The following is a 17,031-nucleotide window of genomic DNA, read 5'->3' as shown; positions in this document are numbered from 1 at the left end:
CTTGCTATAAATTTTTGGAAGGTAAATTGGCGCTATTAAATTTGAAAAGCTCTTACTATTTAAGGCAGCAACACATTTATACCATAGGAATAACAGCAATAATATTCAAAACTCTATGAGAATTCTTGTTGCCATATTATTTGTCAAAGTAAAAAAAAAAAAAAAAACCTGAAAACAATCTATTAAATCTATCAGTAGCAGAATTTTTTGAGTAAGTTAAGGCGTATCTTTACTATGAAATATTATGCGGCTGTTAAAAATGAGTTAAATCTATATATGTTTATCTGGAAGGTTGTTCATGATGTATTGTTTACTGTAGAAAATAAATCACTCATTTTTATGTAACTGGCCAAACCCTTTTGTATGTGCATGTCCATATAAATTTGTATGAACATATAAGGAGGTATGAAAAGACAATACCCTTGGGTGGGGGACGGGGTAACTGGATGATGGGCATCAAGGAGGGCACTTAATGTAATGAACACCGGGTATTACATGCAACTGAAGAATCACTAAGCTCTACCTCTGAAACTAACACCACAATATTTTAATTAATTGATCCTAAATTTTAAAAATTAAATTAAATTTTACAAAGACACACCCCAGATTGTTAACACTGGTTATCTGGGAATAAGCTTAGTAATAGAGATTACGTTTCCTGCGTTCATTTTAGGAATGGTTTTACTGGTTACAGGGAGTCTAAATGTGTTAACTTCTGTTAATTTTTACAAAATCATTTAATTTCGAATTAGTTTTAATCCAAGAACACGCAGTCAGGTACCTCAAGGCCAGACGAACATCATCCTATTGATTACTACCAAACATTAAATGCAGCCAACTGCACAAACCTGTACAAAATAGAATGAAGTCAGTAACTTGGGAGAATACTATGGCTCATCCACTGATGTTTCTTTCTATCTTTTTTTTTTTAAAGAATTTATTTATTTATTTATTTATTTATTTATTTATTTATTTATTTATTTATTTATTTATTTATTTATGGGAGACACAGAGAGAGAGACACACACATACACAGATGCAGAGGGAGAAGCAGGCTCCATGCAGGGAGCCTGACACGGGACTCGATCCTAGGTCTCCAGGATCACACCCTGGGCCACAGGCAGGCGCTAAACCGCTGAGCCTCCGCTGATGTTTCATAATTAGTATTTTGTTAATAATTAACTGGAAAGACACCCATATGCTGGTAAAATAAATAAATGCATGTTACTTCTTGCAAGATCGTGGGAAGAAATTCGATGCCGAGTTACGTCACGGAAAGGAAGGCGGCAGTGAAGAAACACAAGAGACAACCCTTCTTCCGGATTCTCACACGAGCGTGTTTGCGAAGGGGCGGCCATCGGTCAAAGTGTACAGTACGCATGTCCCAACTCCAGCTATCTTGCCGCCCTCCTCTAACGCCCTTCCGGCGGCAAGACCAACACCTGAATCCGGCCTCCCCCTCCCTCTCGCTTCTCCGAGTCCCTGCACCTGGGGGCGGGTTCCCCCGTTTGCCTCCCGGAACGCTTCCGCCCCTGCTTCCCCGCTGGCCCCGTCCGGTTCGGCCAGGATTAAGCTAATAACCAACATTAGAAGCCCAGGCCCCCTTGCCCCGCCGGCCCAGCCTTTCATACCGGTTCCTTCTGGCTTCCCGCCACCGTCCCCACTGTCACTGTCCCCTCGGGGCCACCGAGGCTTCGTGCGTCGGCCACACGAGGACGCCGAACACCCCCGGCGCTGAGCCACCGCAGGCGGGAATGCCGGGAGCTCGAGGGGCGGGGCCTGGCCTGCGTGGCCAATGGGAGCGCTGAGCCCGCCCCCCCTGCGCCGGAGATCACGTGAGCAGTAGGCGGGAATTTTCTCAGGCGCCGAAGGGTAGGTGGTGATTTGATCCCCGGGGAGCCGCCCTGAGGGGCTGAGGGGTTGAGGGGAGGGGGGTGTTCTATGAGCAGACGCGAAGAAGAGCTCAGGCTGGGGTAGAGGATGGCAGCAACAGAATTTCTGGAAAACAGATTTGTGAGGGCGGCTTATGTGGCTCTGTGGGGCTGAGACCCCAGCGCCCGGGTCCCCGTAACCTGATGAGGCGGGAATAGGGAGAGTGCGGGGTGCAGAATGGCCCGGGGGTCTCAACCCACTAACACCGAGTTGTATGGACCAAACGATGTGAGGAAATGTGTGAGCCTTGCCTCCTCTGCGGTGTTTACATGGCTCAAGTGTGGTTTTTAGGCAAAGGAGTGAGGAAGGGGAGAAATCTCCTTAGGGAAGCCAGCCCCCAAAATTCATTCACTCCTATGTGTCTTAAATAATCTTGGAAATAATGTTCCATTATAGATACGTACGCTTTAAATATGTAAAAGTTTTTATCTCAATTATGTGTCAGTAAAACTGGGTGGAAAAAAAATCTGTACCTTAACTTCTCTGGCCTTCTGCATGAGGGCCTAACCTAATTATTTTTTTTTTTTTTAAATTTTATTTTTAAAAGACTTTATTTATATATTCATGAGAGACACACAGAGAGAGAGGCAGTCCCCTACTTCACTCAAAAGGGCTACTCCCAAGGGGCAACTACTTTGAATTATTTTAGTGGTTTCTTCTAGAAGTTACCTCCCAAGTTTGTTTCTTTCTTTCTCTTTCTTTCTTTCTTTCTTTCTTTCTTTCTTTCTTTCTTTCTTTCTTTCTTTCTTTCTTTCTGGTTAAGATTTTATTTATTCATTCATGAGAGACACACAGAGAGGGACAGAGACACAGGCAGAAGCAGGCTCCCTGAGGGGAGCCCGACGTGGGACTCGATCCCGGGACCCCGGGGTCACACCCTGGGCCAAAGGCAGACGCTCAACCACTGAGCCACCCGGGCTGCCCTCTAACCTAATTATTTATATGCATTTCCATTTTGACCCTGATCAGGAGGTAGCACAGGAGAAACAAAATCTCTAGAAACAGATAAGGAAAAATATTTCAGGAATTGCTGAAATTGAAAAGTTGATTATTTTTAAAAGACTTTTCTCTTTAGCCATGATTTTGCTTGTCCACTCCCTTTGATTTTAGAAATAAGGCTGACTTATCTCTCTTCCTGTCCATCCACTATTATAAGATGGTTCAAATACCTGTAATCAATGAAGTAAACCTGATAGGTGAAAGGAATTCTATGAATATATATGATGTATAATATCTTATTTTACTATTATAGGTTCAGCATGAATTTAAATGATTAACTTCAACACAACAGTAATTATTGTTCAAAGTAGTTGATGAGAGTGACAAATCTGAAGTGAATGGAAATATTAGGCTTCCCAAGAAAGGAAAATTTAAGATAAACACTGCTGACAATAACCGAATGGATTAAGTAGAGTTGTTTTAAACTTTTTGAAATGACTTTTAGAATGAGGCACAATCAGATGATGTTTTAGGAAAGCACAGTATCAAAAAATGGAAATTCTACATTAATATTTACCTCAAAGATTATTTTTTTTTCCTCAAAGATTATTGATACACCGTATGGAGAAGGTATGGAGGTACAGTGATTAGGAAATATTTCCAGTGGGATCCCTGGGTGGCTCAGCGGTTGGACATCTGCCTTCAGCCCAAGGCGTGATCCCGGGGTCTTGGGATCAAGTCCCACGTTGGGCTCCCTGCCTGGAGCCTGCTTCTCCCTCTGCCTCTGTCTCTGCCTCTCTATCTGTGTGTCTCTCATGGATAAATAAATGCAATCTTAAAAAAAAGATGTAAAAAAATAAAATATTTCCAGAGAAGTAATCACCAGTAAGAAAATGCTATGTTAATCTTCAATTAAGATTGAACGAGGTCACCAACACTATGTTGGTGTATTCCCCACATCTGTTGATACCACAGAACCTAGTAATATTAAAAATAATTCAGATAGCTTATTGGGTTTTTCATTGGAAAACTTATGTAATATCCAAAATGTCTTCTGATTCATTAATCAAATAAAGTAATCGTATTCCATAACCATTTTGCTCTTAGTATTTTAAGACAGTAGTTGAGTAGTTAAGAATGTTCAGTCGATGATGACTGAAAATAGGAATAGATTCATAGCTTATTAATGTAGATGAGCTCTTAAGGTCTTCTGGTGCAGTACCTTCACCATAGACAAGGGAACAAGTAAACTTCGAACAAATTTAAAATCAAGAGGGACCCCTGGGTGGCTCAGCGATTGAGCATCTGCCTTTGGCTCAGGGCATGATCCCGGGTCCTGGGATCGAGTCCCACATCAGGCTCCTTCCAAAAAGCCTGCTTCTCCCTCTGCATGCGTCTCTGCCTCTCTCTGTGTCTCTCATGAATAAATAAATAAAATCTTTAAAAAAATTTTTTTAAATAATAAAATAATAATGGAACTAAGGCAAAACATTTGGATTAAAATGTTTGTTTCACTCGCTAAGAACTTACTGACAAACTACTATGTGAAGACTTCTGGTTTACTTCTGAATCCCCCAAAACATTTTAAATAACTGATCAGAATACTAAGAACTATCTGATACACTGGACTCTGTCCTACAGTGACTCTTATAAGCTGTAATTGCTCCAGTTCTCACATAAATGAGAACCATCTTGGACTCTTTCAGCATTTTAAATTTTACTTATTGCTAAATTAAAAAAATTGTTTATTTACAATAGTTACCCATTTATCTAAGAATAATATGTCGTGGCTTTCTGAGCTAAGTATTAGGGAATTCTAACTTCAGCCTTTTTTCTTTTTTTAATATTACTGAATTATTTTTAATATTACTTTTTTAAAGTTTTTATTATTTTATTTTTTAGTAATCTCTACTCCCAACATGGCATTTGAACTCATGACCCCAAAATCAAGAATCATATGTTCTTCCTACTTAGCCACTCCTGGGCTTTTTTTTTTTTTTTTTTTTTAATTTATGATAGTCACACAGAGAGAGAGAGAGAGAGGCAGAGAGACAGGCAGAGGGAGAAGCAGGCTCCATGCACCGGGAGCCCAACGTGGGACTCGATCCCAGGGCTCCAGGATCGCGCCCTCGGCCAAAGGCAGGCGCCAAACCGCTGCGCCACCCAGGGATCCCCTGGGCTTTTTATTTTTTAAGTAAAAGACTAGAATTTCCCAAATTCTTCTCTCCTGCTTCAGCACAGTTTTATCTATGGTCATGCTATTTAAAGACCCCTTAAGAAATATGGTTGTCCTGAGAAAACCACTGTATCAGTCTTGCAAATTCCTGCCTCTTTTGCAACAAAATGATCACAGTATGTATATATTTCAATCCACCAACCAGAAGTTAAATGGATTAAACAATATATGAACATATATCAAAAATAGATTAGCAATTTTATATCAACATACATTATTTTCATATTAGATTTAAATCATAGTAACTAATGTTATTTTTTAAAGTTAACTTTTTTATCATTTAGTGCCTTTTTAAAAATAAATGAACCAAAGTTTTGTGATTAAGAATGGTTTTCTACTCCTTGCTTTGCTATTTTGCCAACATTTAATTTTATTTTTTATATTTCCAGATACTGAAATTTGTACCGCTTTCAAAGAAAGAAGACATGTTTTCAGCATTCAAATATTGTGCAATAGACTATTTATATGAGGTAGAGTGTTACTGGATCGCTAACTACTAAGAATTATGATATGAAAATATCTGCATTCACTATAAGATTATGATAATTGCAGTAGTTCTTAGATTAATCCTTAGTTTAATTAGTTACTTTGACATTTATTTAAACTTTCTTCCCACTTCTGCTATACCTTAAAAATGCCATTTTTAGAAGGAAATTATTGATAATGCAACATGCATTTGAAGTTGTCAGCAGAAAAAAAGGAAATTCTTGGCATATTTGGGCTGCTTTTATGAACATTCTTGAGTGATCCTCCTTGAAAAGTGTGGGGAGGGAGGGATCTTCATGAGGAAATAACAGTAACAGCATATATTGACCACTTACTATGAGTGAGATACATTGATTACTCTTTTGATGGATTGTGTCACTTGATCATCATAACTACTGCAAGAGTAAGATGCCGTTGTTACACAAGTCTTACAGTTTTACAGGTTAGGAAACTCCTGTCTAGAGAACTTAAACAGCTTATACCAAAGCTGAGACTCCAGTACATTGTTACGAAACTAATTGGGGTAATCGTCATACAACAATTCATTGTTCTTATGATCTTAATTGACAGGTTAAATTTTGATTTTCTTTATAATCTTGACCTCATTACTGGGAAGAAAAGTTTCTCCAATGTAACTAAAACTCTGTTACATTTTATAGAAAATAAGAAAGACATTTATATATCTTCAGGTTTTATTATTTCTTCCCAACTGTGGGAGGTAAATGTGTTATTATAACATATACATAGTAGGGAATCAGATGTCATTGTTAAACAAATATACTTATGAATATATTGGCCACTTCAAAATTCAAACATCCTTAAACTTTTATCCTTGTCCATGGTATCTTAGTTTCTTGTTCATAGATCACACCCCATGATATAGTACAAATGTGATACTAGTTGATGGCAAATCTTGTAAAAGTTGTAGAATTTTGTAAGGTTCATGAAAATGTTGAGGAACCACTCAAATAACAGGTAAAGCTATTGTCAAATGAAGACCTTGCAATATTAGATTAATTACAGGTAAGAGGAAGAGAATGGTTTGAATATTAAAGGAGTTATAAATGCCTTGGGAATATTTCGGTTAAATAGATTTTTAAAATATCTTCCCTGGGTGGCTCAGTGGTTGAGCATCTGCCTTTGGCTCAGGGCGTGATCCTGGAAACCCGGGATCAAGTCCCACGTCGGGCTTCCTGCATGGAGCCTGCTTCTCCCTCTGCCTGTGTCTCTGCCTCTCTCTCTGTGTCTCTCATGAATAAATAAATAAAATATTAAATTAAATAAATAAAATATCTTCTTTATAATCAAAGGTGAAGTAATAACTCTTATCATGCATATCATTATATAATACAGTTTGTAGGAAAATTTTGATTAAAAAACAGTATGAAAAAAAACAGTATGGTTACAAGCCAATTATAAACAAAATTTTGTTAGATATAAAACTTAATTCTTATAACTACTTCATTTTTTTAGATAAAGTATTTTCTTAAAAAATATTTTATTTATTTATTCATAGAGACACAGCTAGAGAGAGAGAGGCAGAGACACAGGTAGAGGGAGAAGCAGGCACCACGCAGGGAGCCCGATGCAGGACTCGATCCCTGGTCTCCAGGATCACGCCCTGGACTGCAGGAGGCGCCAAACCGCTGCGCCACCAGGGCTGCCCTAGATAAAGTATTAATCAAACTTTTTTTCTCTTTTTGCTATGAATCTTTGGTCCTCATTTTATATAAATTACTTTAACTTTTCTTTCTTTGTACAATTTATTCTTGGATAGTTAAGACCTCTTATTTAATATGTATATCACCTTCAGCAAACATAAACTAGCTTCCCAAGAAACTATCATTTGTCAAAATATATAGAATAACGAATTTTATGGGAAGTTGAGAGTCACTGAGGAAAAGCTTCATAGAGGAGATATTGCTTAAGATGGACCTTGAAAGATTAAATAGGATTTTTTTTCTTGATAAATAAGGTTTTGATAATCTGAGAAGAATAGCAGGGCATTTTTCAGAGGCACACCATAGATGATGAGCTTGAAGAAATAGTTCTATTTGTTGATTTTTTTTAAGTTAGAAAATGATTTGCTGGTTGTCACAAGTTTAATAATGCAAAGACATAGAAAACAAAATTAAGATAGCTGTATTATACTGTTAAGTGAAAAAAAGCATATTGCTAAATGGCATACTATATAAATGGTGTGATCTCACTTTCGTCAAACGCACACACACACACACACACACACACACACACACTTTAGCCTAGCCTAGAAAAAAAGCCGGTGGAAAATATGCCAAACTATTACCGATATTACTAGGGACCTTGACTTTCTCAGTTACATATTCTGTGTTATTTTATATTTTGTAATAAGCAGGTATTACCTTCAGATACAAATAATATAAATTTAAAAGAACAGAATTTTAATATTCTGAATATTGATAGTTAAAGCTGATGAATATATTAAAAGACTTTATAATCTTACTTTCTTACACAGACTGTAGTTAGAAAGAAGTTTCACAGAGATGCCTTACTGCTTCGAATCCCTTCATGTTTATATCAAGACGGAAATTATTATGGAGAAGTTATTGATGACAAGTTTAGGAGGCCATGGATGAGAGGTAAGTTTTATTTTTTATTTCTCAAAAAATGTATTTAATTTTATTTTTCAAATATTTATTTTTATTTTTTTGTATACTTTTTTATTGGAGTTCAGTTTGCCAACATATAGTACAACACCCAGTGCCCATCCCATCAAGCGTCCCCCTCTGTGCCCATCACCCAGTCACCCTGTCTCCCCACCCATCACCCCTTCCACCACCACTTGTTCGTTTCCCAGAGTTAGGTGTCTCTCATATTCTGTCCCCTCTCTGATATTTCCCACTCATTTTCTCTCCTTTCCCCTTTAATCTCTTTTACTATTTTTTATATTCCCCATATGAGAGAGACCATATAATGTTTGTCCTTCTCCGACTGACTTACTTCACTCAGCATAATACCCTCCAGTTCCATCCATGTTGAAGCAAATGGTGGGTATTTGTCGTCTCTAATGGCTGAGTGATACTCCATTGTATACATAGACCACATCTTCTTTATCCATCCATGTTTCGATGGACACCGAGGCTCCTTCCACAGTTTGGCTATTGTGGACATTGCTGCTATAAACATTGGGGTACAGGTGTCCCGGCATTTCACTGCATGTGTATCTTTGGGGTAAATCCCCAGCAGTGCAATTGCTGGGTCATAGGGTAGCTCTATTTTTAACTCTTTGAGGAACCTCCACACAGTTTTCCAGAGTGGCTGCACCAGTTTACATTCCCACCAACAGTGCAAGAGGGTTCCCCTTTCTCCACATCCTCTCCAACATTTGTTGTTTCCTGTCTTGTTTATTTTCCCCATTCTCACTGGTGCGAGGTGGCTTCTCATTGTGGTTTTGATTTGTATTTCCCTGATGGCCAGTGACGCAGAGCATTTTCTCATGTGCTTGTTGGCCATGTCTGTGTCTTCTTTGGTGAAATTTCTGTTCATGTCTTTTGCCCATTTCATGATTGGATTGTTTGTTTCTTTGCTGTTGAGTTTAATAAGTTCTTTATAGATCTTGGATACTAGCCCTTTATCTGATATGTCATTTGCAAATATCTTCTCCCATTCTGTAGGTTGTCTTTTAGTTTTGTTGACTGTTTCTTTTGCTGTGCAGAAGCTTTTTAAAAGTGATGTCAGAGTAGCCTGGGTGGCTCAGCGGTTTAGTGCTGCCTTCGGTCCAGGGCGTGATCCTGGAGACCCGGGATCGAGTCCCATGTCGGGCTCCCTGCATGGAGCCTGCTTCTCCCTCTGCCTGTGTCTCTGCCTGCCTCTCTCTCTCTCTCTCTCTCTCTCTCTCTCTGTCTCTCTATGAATAAGTTAAAAAAATTTTTTTAAAGTGATGTCAGAGTTTAGCACAGTAAATTATTAAGAAAGTGTGATTTTTTTCTTAATAAATTGTGTTGTGTTTATTCATATCAGAACTCTAAGAAGGTTACAAATTAATATTTTTATGACAGAATGTAGGTGACAAAGTAGGGAATTGAGAAGCTTTTATACTAGATATGAATAGAACAAATAAAATATATGTAGATGATGAAGTCTTAAAATATTCTAGCATTGTAAACATTTATGGTATTATAGGATCTTACTCAACTGTAGGAGAGCTACTTTAAAATGTTATGATACACTGCACATAAAACTATTTTTAAATGCGTATGTACAAAATATATGTTTTGCTCTTATGCTGGATTTAAGAAAGAAGTAGCTTCCGTAGAGGAGTCAAGTTAGTTAGCAACATTTATTTAGCACGTATTTTGTACCAGGCATGTTATAGGTGCTAAGGACAGTTACTAAAAAGACAGAAGTAGTTCCTTCCCTCAGTGGGTTTTCAGATTGAAAGAAGGATATAGCAATAAAACCATTAAATATAGAAGTTAATGTCTGGTATTAATAAATGTGTAGAAAAGACAGTAGGGTTGTGATACGAAATTTAGTAAGGAGCACTGATTCCTAAGATGCTTAGGGAAGGAGGTGGACATTTAAGTTAAGATCTGAATGAGGAGAAGGCAACAACCATAAAACAATATGGGGGTAAAGCCTTTTAAGCAAATGCAAAGTTTCTGACTCAGGAATAAACTTGATGAGTGTAAAGACCAGAAAATTAGGCCATCAGACAGATTAATGAAAACAGGATATCTAAGAGGTAGGCAGCTTCTGAAAGATATGAGGTACTGACTGCCATAATATGGAGTTTGTTTGTCTATATTATAGCTAATGTGACAAATCATTGAACAGTTTTTAGAGGGGGAGTGACATAACCTGATATATGCTTTGGAAAAATCATTCCGGTTGTCTGGGAGTATAGAAGGGGTGGAATTGGGAGACAAGAGTAGAGATGGTAAAATCAATCAGAAAGCTATGTATTGATTCAGAATCTAGATTGCTAAGTGAATCTACACTTTACATAAAAGATGATAGTAGCTTGAATTAGGTTTATATTAATGGAGGCGTAAGGAGTGGTTGAATTGCGATTATTTTAGAGGTCCAGCCAACAGTGAGAGAGTTAAAAAATAGAACAATAAAGAATTTCTTCTAGGTTTTGGACCTGAGCAACTGGGTGGATGGCAGTGCTATTTTCTTTCTTTATTTTTTTTTAAAGATTTTATTTATTTATTCATGAGAGACAGAGGGAGAGAGAGAGGGGCAGAGACACAGGCAGAGGGAGAAGCAGGCTCCATGCAGGGAGCCCCACGTGGGACTTGATCCCAGGTCTCCAGGATCACACCCTGGGCCCAAGGCGGCGCTAAACCACTGAGCCACCCGGGCTGCCCTCAGTCCTATTTTCTAAGGTAAGGAAAGACTCATGGAAAGCCAATTTGTGGCTAGAGTCAATAGCTCTGCTTTGGCCAAGTCAAAATGCTTATTTAGGCATCTGAATGAAGACATCAAGGAGGCAATTTACTATATAAATCTTGAGCACAACTGGAGTTTCAAATTGGAGTAATCATATATAGATTGCACATAAACTTATGGAAGTGGATGAAGTCACTAAGAGCATGAGTATGTATAGGGCAGAGAGCCTAGGACAGAGCCCTAGAACACTCCAGATAAGAAGACAAGTGAGACAGAAAAAACAGATGAGTGTAGTATTGTAGAATTCTAAAGAAAAAAGTGTTGCAAAGAAAAAATGGTCAAAAGCATTAGTCCCTGTTAAAATATCAAGTAAGATGAGAATAGTGAGTTGACCATTAATTAGCTTGACTAAATGTAGGTCATTAATGACCTTGGTAGGAGACGTTTCACTGGAATATTTGGTATGGAGGCCTAATTGGAATCTGTTGAGCTAAAAAAAATGAGATGTCAGGTGTGAGATGGTGAATATAGACAACTCTTTTGAGAGATTTTGCTATGAAAATAGAAAATGAGGTACTAGCTGAAGAGAGAAATGCAATAAAAGTTTTCTTTTTTCAGATGTGTGATTTAAAAAAATGTGTGATAAGGAAAGAGAGTATAAAATGTTTGCCAGTGGAAATCATCTTGATATAAAGAGAGAAAACGATGATGTAGGAAAGAAAAAGGATAACAGTAAAAGGAGATAGTATCAAGAGCACAACTGGAGGCCTTGGTATAAACAAAAGCCAGAATATTTTTTCCATTACAATAGATAGGAAGGCAGGGTTTGTAGGTAATTAGGCCAGTGAAATGGTAAAATTGATGGTAGAAGATGAGGTAACTCTCTGTATCAATTTTCTTTTTTTTTTTTTTTTTATTTTTTTTTTTTTTTTATTTATGATAGGCACACAGTGAGAGAGAGAGGCAGAGACACAGGCAGAGGGAGAAGCAGGCTCCATGCACCGGGAGCCCGACGTGGGATTCGATCCCGGGTCTCCAGGATCGCGCCCTGGGCCAAAGGCAGGCGCCAAACCGCTGCGCCACCCAGGGATCCCTGTATCAATTTTCTATGTGAAGTCAAGGCCCTGGACTGAGAATGGGTAGGGGGAGGAGTATTGAAAATTTGAGAGGTGAAAGTGTTATATCATTGTCTTAAAGAATGAGAAAGCCAGGGGGCACCTGGGTGGCTCAGTCAAACATCAGACTCTTGATTTCAGCTCAGGTCATGATTTCAGGGTACTGGGATGGAGCCCTACACTCAGCACAGAGTCTGCTTCTCCCTCTGCACCTTCCCCTGCCTGTGTACTCTTTCTCTCTTCCTCAACGTAAGTAAATAAAATCTTTGGAGAAAAAAAAAGGAGAAAGCCAGTTTGGTTGGGAAGGTGTACTATTATCATCTATCAATGTTTGGTGCCCATTTGAAATTTATGGTCATAATATGAAATTGGTTCATTCAGCATGACTGGATGATCTTTCTCCCCATAATTTTCAGCGTTCTAGTGTATGTACACAAGTAGAGAGTCGGAGTTTTCCTAAGTTAGTGCAAGGGAAAGAGAGGCAAGGGAATCAAGTATCTTTGTAAGGGCATGATTATGGGACTGGCTATGGAAACTAAACTGTAAGAGAGAGAGAGGAAGGAAGGAAGGACGGACATGAGGGACGAATATCTTCATTTTACAATGAATATTGTAAAAATGGAATGAATCTTAATTAGATTGGAAAAAAGATAAAGAATAGCTTTCATCAAACTCTTAGCTAAAACTACAGAAGGAAAAATAAATAAACAGAAAGAAAAATGAGTTTATCATTTTGTCCTATTTCTTTTTCTCTTTTTAAAAACAATAATAGTATTAAGAGCCAAAATTTATTTTTAATATACAAGGCCCTGTTCTAAGCAATTTATATGTCTCATCACATTTAATCTTTGCAATACTAGAAAAAGGCCATTAGTATTATTCCTAATTTGTAGATAAGGAAACTGAGGTACAAAGGGGTTAAGAGGTTTACTCAAGATCAAACACTTAATAAGTAGCAATACAAGTATTAAAATGTAGTCAGGGTGACTCCAGAACCTGTACTAATAACCATTAAACTAATGTATTTTTTTTTCAATGACACACAGACTCAGATGTTAAGTGATTTGTTCAAGATTACAAAACTAGTAAGAAGTAACATCGGTGGTTGAATACATATCCTTTGACTCTTAGCTTCACTCAGTTGCTTCTTCTGATGTTAATATATGACATGATCTCTCTCTCTTAAGGAACCAAAGGTCTAACTTGAGAGAGAAACTATAGATAAATTTAAAAATGTGCTTTGTATGATTATGCACCAGAGTGAGTGCTCCTGATAATTATGGCCCTTAAAGGAAAATATATCAGAACAAGATGAAATGGTTAATAATAAAAGCTTTATCAGGAATAATATGAGCTGTTGAACAGGACTATCTAGATGGTAGTGCTGTATAAGCAAAAGAGAGGCTGTAAAAATGAGGATGATATGTTCAGGTAATATTGTTCTGACTATAGTTAAGGAGTTTTGACAAGGGTGAATTGTGATAATGAGAGAGATTATTTAAATATTTGGAATCTGGTATAATTTTGGGAAAAGTTACATTTGTGAGCAAATAAAGATAATGTAAAAGGTTCATGTTTGGCTTCCTGGTATTAAGTGCAAAAGAAAATTCTAGAAGCTAATGTTTACCATTCTTCTTTCTAGTTTCAGCTGTTTCAGTGTGGGGAATGACAGATACCTCAGTCTTGGATCAATGGAAAGCAAGTCTCTTTGTGGAGGAGTTTCTAGAGAAGTATGTGTCCTTAACCTCAATTTCCTCTTTACATTTAGGAGGGAAACAGTAAGTTCTCCAGACATCTAAAGAGAGAAGATCCTTTCCTTTGTATCCTCACAGATTTTATTCTTTAATTTTTTTTATTTTATTCTTTCAGCTGAAGAAAAAGCCCTAATCTGAATACAAAAAACAGGTTAATATAAGTGATTTATACCCTTTTTATTTTTCCCTCATTTATCACATATTAACTGTTCTCTATGCATTTGTGTTATAAAACACACACAGAAACAAAGCAAATATGTTATTATACTTCTTGTAGAATGTGTCTATAGGATACTTCATACTAAAATCAGTCTTTTTTCCTGAGTATAAGTGCAATTTCAAGGCTATTTGCTAACATACTTTGTCAGAAGATTATTATTAGTTCAGTCATTCACCAAATATTTATTATATACAATCCTGTATGCTGGATACAGGATACACAAATAAATAAGACACAGTCTCTACTCTCAAAGAACAGAAGAAAATAGGGAGTAGAGATTTATAAATAAATAATTACAAGAAAATACAATGACAGAGATAGGAACACAGCATAATATAAGGAAGAATATCTAACCCAGTCTACATTGTTAATATAGATATAAATTAGAGATTTCAGTGCAAAGGTAATTTACTCTGTTGCTTCACTTTGTATAAAGAGTGTCGATGAGACCCAAGAAGGATTTAGGTATTATTCACGTTTCCAGGTTTTAGTAATTTAAGCTGTCCTTAGTTGTGCTGGAAAGAAACAAATAACCAATTTAAATGTGTCCCAATTCAAAATACAAAGAAGCCTAATATACCATTTCCAACACCTAGGAATTTAAAGGTCAGGTTAGGAAGATAATATATAGACATAAAAAATTAACCATTTAAGAATTAAATGATAAGATTACTATCATAAAGTCTAATCACAAGGCATCAGGCCAACACAAAGTATTTATTGCGTAACTAAACTGAGCGATGAGGAAGCAGGAAGGCATACTGAAAAGAGTTCTGCTCCATTAATTAAAAAATGTGGATTTCAGGTCTTGATTTGAAATATCAAGTAGTATCTACTTGACAAGTAATTTTCTCTAACTTCACTCTATCAGTATAATGATACTGGATCAGTGTTCCTCAAACTTTAATGGGCATATGAATCACCTGATGATATTAAAAATGGAGATCCTGATTCAGTTGGCCTGTGTTGGGGCCTGAGATTGTGTACTTTTTTTTTTTTTTAATTAAGTAGTCTTCATGACCAGCATGGAACCCAACACAGGGCTTGAGATCATAACCTGAGCTGAGATCAAGAGTTAGATGCTTAACTGGCTAAGCCAACCAGGCACCCCAGAATCTGCTCTTGCTGTGTGCTCCTAGATGTGCTGATACTGCTGGCCCAGGAACCTACCTAAATAAACAAGAAAAAAGATGATTTCTAAGATCTCTTTACCCCATGAATTAGATTGGTAGGACTGTGCATTTATAAGCAGGAAAGATCAGCTTTATCATGAAGTAGGAATTGAGGGGCCCCTGGGTGGCTCAGTAAAAGGTTAAGCATCTGCCTTTGGCTCAGGTCATGATTCCAGGGTCCTGGGATTGAGCCCCGAGCCTGGGCTTCTTGCCCAGTGAGGAGTCTGCTTCTCCCTCTACCCCTCCCTCTGGTTTCTCTCTCTATGCATTTGTGTTGTGTTGTATCTCTCTCTCCCTCTCTTTCTCTCAAAAAAAAATAAATAAAATAGTTTTTAAAAAGGTAGAAATTGAACTTTTCAATCAAATTGGACATTGAAGGAGAAACTAGCTTGAAAGAAAATATTTTAGGCATAGGAAACAGCATGTCTGAAGGCATAGAGCAAGAATACGCAGTAAGTCCTCAAGAAGGCAATGAAAATATTCTAATTTTTTAAAAGGCACCAGCAAAGGAAAAATAAACAAAGAAAACCTTCACCAGCATAGTTTAAAGACATGTTAAATTCCTAATAAATACATATTAGAATAAATATAGTACTCTTTTTAGCTTGATGGACAGGATAAAGAAGGGGTTGAGGCTATCAAACTATGGAGACAAGGGCAAAATGCAAAAACATCAGGGAGAACCATGCAATAAACTTCCTAGCTTCCAGGAGAGAGCACATAGCCAAGTAGAGTATCTTGTATACATGATACAAGATTCATGTATAGGAGAAATGGGAGGTCTTGAAAGAATGGACACCTGATCTTATCTGACCTTCCCTTCATTTTGCAGTACCAAGATAGGGCCCCTGGCAAAGAAGGTGGACCTGTGGCACCACCTAGATCACATTTACATTTCTCAGCTTCCCTATAACTCAGCATAGCCATGCAACTAAATTCTTCCCAACGGGATATTAAGCAAAAGAGGCTTATGCAATTTCTGGGGAACGTCCTTAAAGGAAACAGCATGTTTTTCTCCTTCACTTTTCTCCTTCCCAACACTGGACTAGAGATGACTGACTCCAGCAATCAGCTTGGACTATACTAACAAGAACTAAATGTAGGAGTCAAAGAATGGGACAAAGGAGTTTTAGTCTCTAACACACTGAAAACTGCTTTACTAGCCATGGACTTCTCAACTCCACTTTGTCTGTATGTTTAAGCTATTATTAATTTAAATTTTGTCTCATACAGTAAGATTTAATTTTTAATAGACTTTATTTTTAAAGAAGTTTTGGTTCACAGCAAAATTGAGCAGAAAATACAGAGATTCCTCATGTTAAAATTTAATTTGAAATAATTTTGCTACTGCAGTTTTGTTACCTAATGGATTTTAGGAATAAACATTCTGATTATTAACACTAACTAGAGTTCCTAAATCTTGCTTTTCCTCTCATTCTCACCTCTCTTCGTTCCTTGTTTCTATTTTTGTTACTTAATATTGATTAGAAGGCCTCAATTCTTTTGTTAATTTGTTGGTGTACTATGTTTTAACATATATGGGCATTTACTGCCATTTCTTCCTAAGAAAGCTTATGTTCTGCAAAATTACACACTAAAAATAACAGGACATACAAGAAAATTAGCTGCTGTAGTCAAAGTTGCAAAACTTGCAACAGAGCACCAATGAAAATAACTATTCTAATTTTTTAAAAGGCACCAGCAAAGGAAAAATAAACAAAAAAACCTTCACCAGCATAGTTTAAAGACATGTTAAATTCCTAATAAATACATATTAGAATAAATATAGTACCCTTTTTAGCTT

The 17,031-nt window shown here is 37.2% G+C and overlaps 1 protein-coding gene across 3 annotated transcripts in view; it reads left to right on the top strand.

Annotated features, from left to right (window-relative positions):
- The first annotated feature begins 1,267 nt into the window (after positions 1-1,267).
- Positions 1,268-17,031, top strand: part of SHOC1 (shortage in chiasmata 1) — an 81,488-nt gene continuing 65,724 nt past the window's right edge. Inside the window, exons 1-4 of one of the 3 annotated variants that reach the window (XM_035696679.2) lie at positions 1,268-1,872; positions 5,497-5,577; positions 8,088-8,211; positions 13,724-13,811. In XM_035696679.2, coding sequence (XP_035552572.1) covers positions 5,533-5,577; positions 8,088-8,211; positions 13,724-13,811 — 257 coding nt within the window. In that variant the 5' untranslated portion in view covers positions 1,268-1,872; positions 5,497-5,532. Of the gene's footprint in view, positions 1,873-5,496; positions 5,578-8,087; positions 8,212-13,723; positions 13,812-17,031 lie in introns of those variants that run through there. The other 2 variants (XM_025432221.3, XM_049091894.1) reach the window with 2 other exon arrangements.

This window comes from Canis lupus, chromosome 11 (genome assembly GCF_003254725.2).
Source record: "Canis lupus dingo isolate Sandy chromosome 11, ASM325472v2, whole genome shotgun sequence".
NCBI lineage: Eukaryota > Metazoa > Chordata > Mammalia > Carnivora > Canidae > Canis > Canis lupus.
The sequence above is the reverse complement of the archived record's forward strand: the minus strand, read 5'-3'. Positions and strand labels throughout refer to the sequence as shown.